We start from the raw sequence: 4,894 nt of genomic DNA on the forward strand, positions 1-4,894 counted from the left end.
AAAAAAGGAAAATAAATAGAAATAATATATTAGACAAAATATGCATGATATACAGCTTATAATAAATTGCCTACTTTTGACCAGTCATGGTGACTGACTCCTATAATCCCAGCACTTTGGGAGGCTGAGGTGGGAGGATCGCTAGAGGCCAGGAGTTGGAGACTGGCCTGAGCAACATGGTGAAACCCTATCTCTACAAAAATAAAAGTTAGCCAGGTGTGGTGGCTCACACCTGTAGTCCCAGCTGCTCAGGAGGCTGAGCTAGTAGGATCACTTGAGCCCAGGAATTTGAGGTTGCAGTGAGCTATGATTGTGCCACTACACTCTACCCCAGGTGACAGAGTGAGACCCTGTCAATCAATCAATCAATACTCAATATTAAAAAAAAAATTATCTACTTTCAATGGGTTACAGTGTAATTTAAAAATGTCTTGTGCTTTTGGATTTCACATTCATTATGTAGAATCAAATAGTTTGTACTCTGGTTTACATGTAATAACCCATAAAATTATAGGTATTAGGTTGATACAAAGACATAAGTTTTATGTTGAATTAGTAAGTGTCTTCTGTAGCAATATTAGTACTTAACAATTAACATCAGGCATTCATGTACTGAATCACATTAAAATGATATTATTGTGCTCTGGATACACACACAAAATTTATGTCTTTTTGTGTCTATTGATTATCATTATATGTATGTCTGTTGTTTTAAATAATACATTTTGTTCAAATATTTTGATTTTTTCCTACATTGATTACCTTTTAAAAAAAGAAAATAAAACATTAAGTATAATTTTATGTATTAAGTTTATAAAGACTAGAAGAATGACTTCTATGTTTCATGTTTTAAAAAAATTCACATGCAACATCTGTATCTTACTTTATTATCATTAACCGTGTTACATTAAGCCTTTGCATAATATTCATTTTTTATTTCTAACAAGTCATTAATCACGGAAGTTGAACACCCTTTGTGGCAAACTTCCTTCCACGACTGGTCTAAATGCATGGCAGCTAGAGGCCCAGTGCTACCATGGCAACGCGGATCTGATGCTAACAGTCACGGAGAAGTGCGACTCAGCGGGCGAGTGGACAGGCAGTTCCAAATGAAATATAACCAACAGGGGACAGGGTTCATGACTGTGCTGCCCATTTACATTGAAGCCAAGTAACATCATTCATTTTAAACATGTAACATGTAGAGAAAAAGGAGAAAACAGAAAAGTAGCCAGATCTTTCTGCATGGACTTTACAAAAAAGCAAACTTTTTAGAACAAAGATGCTTTGTCAAGTCATTGAACATTCGTTGAATCTGTTAATACAATGCATTGTGTTAAATATTTAGGGATGTTAGGTTAAGAGCGTCCTCGTCCTTAAGAACTGCATAGACATTCTAGAGAGAAGACACAAATAGCAATAAAAAGTAATCACAGACTTCCCTTGTAGCTGAGGACAACAATGGAATGGCTGTATGAGGGTGTTCAGTCTGTATTGATAAGTCAGGAGGTTGGAAGGGAAACACATCGTATCGAGTTAAAAAAGGCATTACATAGAAAAGAAATGTGATTGGGGCAAGTCTTAAAGAATTAGCAAGATTCTGATGAGGGGAAGAGAGTATATTTTGGGCAGGAGAATTAACTACAGCCACATAATGAGGATCAAAAAATATAGGACCATTTAGAGGAACGCACAGTCCAATTTGATAAAAGCGAGAAGTTCAAAACTTGAATAACTGAAAATCTGGCAAATAAAAACAGTAGCTGCCATTGTTCATGGCTTATTACATGGCAGACCTGCGTCAGATGGCTTTGCATATTTTCACATTTAATCTTAAACGGCAACCCAATCAGTATAAGAATTGCTATTTCCACTTTGCAGATGAATAAACTGTGACTTCAGATTTTCTAAAGTCTTCCCACGAGTGGCAGAGATAGCAAATCCAGGTCAGATAACTCCAGAACAAATGCACGGCAGACTGCTCTCAGCAGCACAAATGCTGAGCCCAGTGGCAAATATATTTTTTAATTATATGTGATCATTTGCAAAAACAAAGACATACTTTTTCAGAATATGTCACCTATACATAGATACATAGATAATGAGTAGGAAATCTAGTCAGGCAGGTGAGTGAGATGTTCGTGGTATAGCATGAAACCAACAGTTCATGCCATGTGGAGCCACTGGCATAGGGCGTGATCCCATGAGGTTTCCAGGATCCCAGCAGGGGCCTTGGACCTAGGTGGCTCTCGCCTAAGCTACGGAAGTGGATGAGTGGTTTCAGGAATCAGAGCAGGTGTGCAGGATTCTGCAATCTTCTGGTAGTTTATTGGGAAGATCACGCACAGTGAAAAAAGGAGAGATTTGATCACTAGAGAAAGAAGGACCTTATTCACTTGAATCAGAGAGTGCAGCAAAGGTAGAGAGGCTGGCCTCTTGCCGTCTCGCCTCTGAGCTAAAATTGAGCACTTAAAATTTCCACTGAGTGAGAATCCTCTTGTTCCAAATGACATCACTGGGGAAGAAGGTGGTGAAGTGAAGAGAGAAGGCATGTGGGGAAGGAAGTGTCTGCCCTGAGAACATGTGCTGGGCCACATGAGAGCACAACGTAATATTAATAATGATAATGATGACCCCTATAATAAAGGTTAGATGGCATGCCAGTCACTCAGAAAATAAGAACTGCATTGGTGGAAATCCTCAAGCTTCAATAAAAACAATTAATAGAAACTATGTCGTTAAGCTACCATTATTAGTTCCATAACCATATTGTTTACAAAGCATATAATGAGCATCAAGCCAGCATCACTAGCTGGTAGCAGTGTACTATTCTACAGCACCAACTCTAACACTGCGTGAAGAGACTTACAAGAAAAGCAAAAGGTTTTGAGTTTGATTATGATGAAAAAACTTTCTTCAGACACTCAAGATCCATCGCCACGTCTAATCGCTAGTAAAACTTGGCCTAAAGAGAATATGTAACCCCAAATAGGTTTATAGAGGTGCAGTAAGAAAATGAAATGAACTCCATGTACACATAGATGGATACATGCTCCAGTCTCTCTGTGTTGTCTGCTTTGCTTGTAACTGCTAATGAAATTCATAGCAGTTTACAAAACAAACTGAGTTTAAAAGCATTTTGTCAAAATTAAATTAGGTCCATGTTAGACTTGGGGAGAAATGAAAAAGAACAGACATTTTTCCTGCAAGAAAATGAAGTTGGGATAAAACCCCCTAATTGTTTTATGAATTATAAACATAATGTTTACATTACTAGCATTTAGTTATTTCCACTATTCATTTAAAGTTCTGGAATAATTAAAAATAAAAAAAGTTCGAGTAGAATACAATAGACAATCATGTCCCCACCATCCATATTGGTTTGATATCTCTTTGAAAATCATTTTAAATTAAAAATTCTGTATTTTCTCACATGTACTTACTTGTGAGATCGGGATGCGGGATGCAGCTTTAAAGATGCGCTAAGAAAACAATGTGTCTAGTTTGATTGTAACACTTATTTTCTGGGTAGGATAGAAAATGTTTTAATTATTTGGTTTTTTGGTTTGGTTGCCCCTTCTTGTTTTCACCCCGGGGCAGGCCCCTTTTCGGTTGCTTTTTTTTCTTAGGCGTTATTGGCCCTTTTCCTGAGTTTTTTTTCCCCTTGTTTTTTTTTCTTGCCCGGGAGTTTTTCTTTTTCTTGGTTTTTTTTTTTGATGTAACAATATTCACTAGAAACTCAAAAGGACTCGAACTACTAGAAATAAATTACCATGGCAATCATTATAAATCACCATTTCACTAAAATTAAGTTAATGCAATTTGTTTAACTGAGAAATTCATACATTTATATGTGTTTCAGCTGCAACTGCCCCTCACATTCAAGTTTAAAACTCTTGCTATTTTATGTTATTGAAATTAAATGTTGCTGAGAGAAAATTGCATTTGATGTAAATTACCACAGTTTGGGCTTACTGGATGGATATCTATTAAACTGGATTTTTGGGAGTTGCTCTTCTTAAGGCAGTAAAATAATTTAAAGCTTGTGGATCATGTAATAAAGGATAGAATATAAGCCCCGATTTTGTCAGGCATACTTAAAATGTGCTGAGAAAGATACAATTTGACAAATGTTTTGTACATACAGATGAGATCCAAAATTAGAGACTCATTTGCTTTTGTATATAGGGCCTAAGCCAATCACGTTGTGGGATAAGGGGTCCTAGAACCTTTTCACGGAGATTTTTCTCTTTTTCCTGACCCATTTTTCAGGTTTCCCAGATGTACTTCAGCACCTCGGGGAAGCTGCACTCCTCACTGCCGCCTCACCTCTTCTCCTGTGCAGAGAGAGCGTTCCACCAGCTGTTCCAAGAGCAGCGACCTCAGTGCTTCATTCTCAGGTGACTCTCCTCTCATCTGCTCTCTGAGGCTCAGATTTGCCTCGGAGCTTGGAGGTGAAGATGTCCCCATTTCTCATGGTGTACATTTATTTACTTCCGCAGCAGTTAGAGGTCCGGTATATCTTTGCAATAAGCACATTTGACTCATTACACAGGAGAAAGATCTTTGCTATTAGAAATAGCCCCGAGTGTAGCTGAATCAATAGCAACAAACTTAACCTGAGACTCATTTCATTTTGAAGATTTAAAACTTAGAAAAAAAGTGTTTTTTGCTTTTGAACCTAAGAAAACAAGGAGAAGGAAAAGCTTCTAATATTAGTGAACCTGAGCCACTTGTTCTTCAAAATGCAGTCAGTGCTGCTGAAAATATAATTTATTTCTTTGCAAAGGTATATTTTCTCAACTTGCTTCTTGGTATTTACCTTTGCTCATATTTCACCAAATTATACTCCCCAAAGTATTTTTTATTTGAAACATAATGGTACTCTTGGCTT

The 4,894-nt window shown here is 37.2% G+C and overlaps 1 protein-coding gene across 1 annotated transcript in view; it reads left to right on the forward strand.

Moving 5' to 3' along the window:
• The window catches only part of MYO16 (myosin XVI), a 542,291-nt gene that overhangs the window by 210,569 nt on the left and 326,828 nt on the right, over positions 1-4,894 (forward strand). Inside the window, exon 12 of the mRNA XM_012637927.1 lies at positions 4,273-4,400. Coding sequence (XP_012493381.1) covers positions 4,273-4,400 — 128 coding nt within the window. The remainder of the gene's footprint in view (positions 1-4,272; positions 4,401-4,894) is intronic.

The sequence above is a fragment of the Propithecus coquereli genome, unplaced genomic scaffold (genome assembly GCF_000956105.1).
Source record: "Propithecus coquereli isolate 6110/MARCELLA unplaced genomic scaffold, Pcoq_1.0 Scaffold125, whole genome shotgun sequence".
In the NCBI taxonomy this organism is placed as follows: Eukaryota; Metazoa; Chordata; class Mammalia; order Primates; family Indriidae; genus Propithecus; species Propithecus coquereli.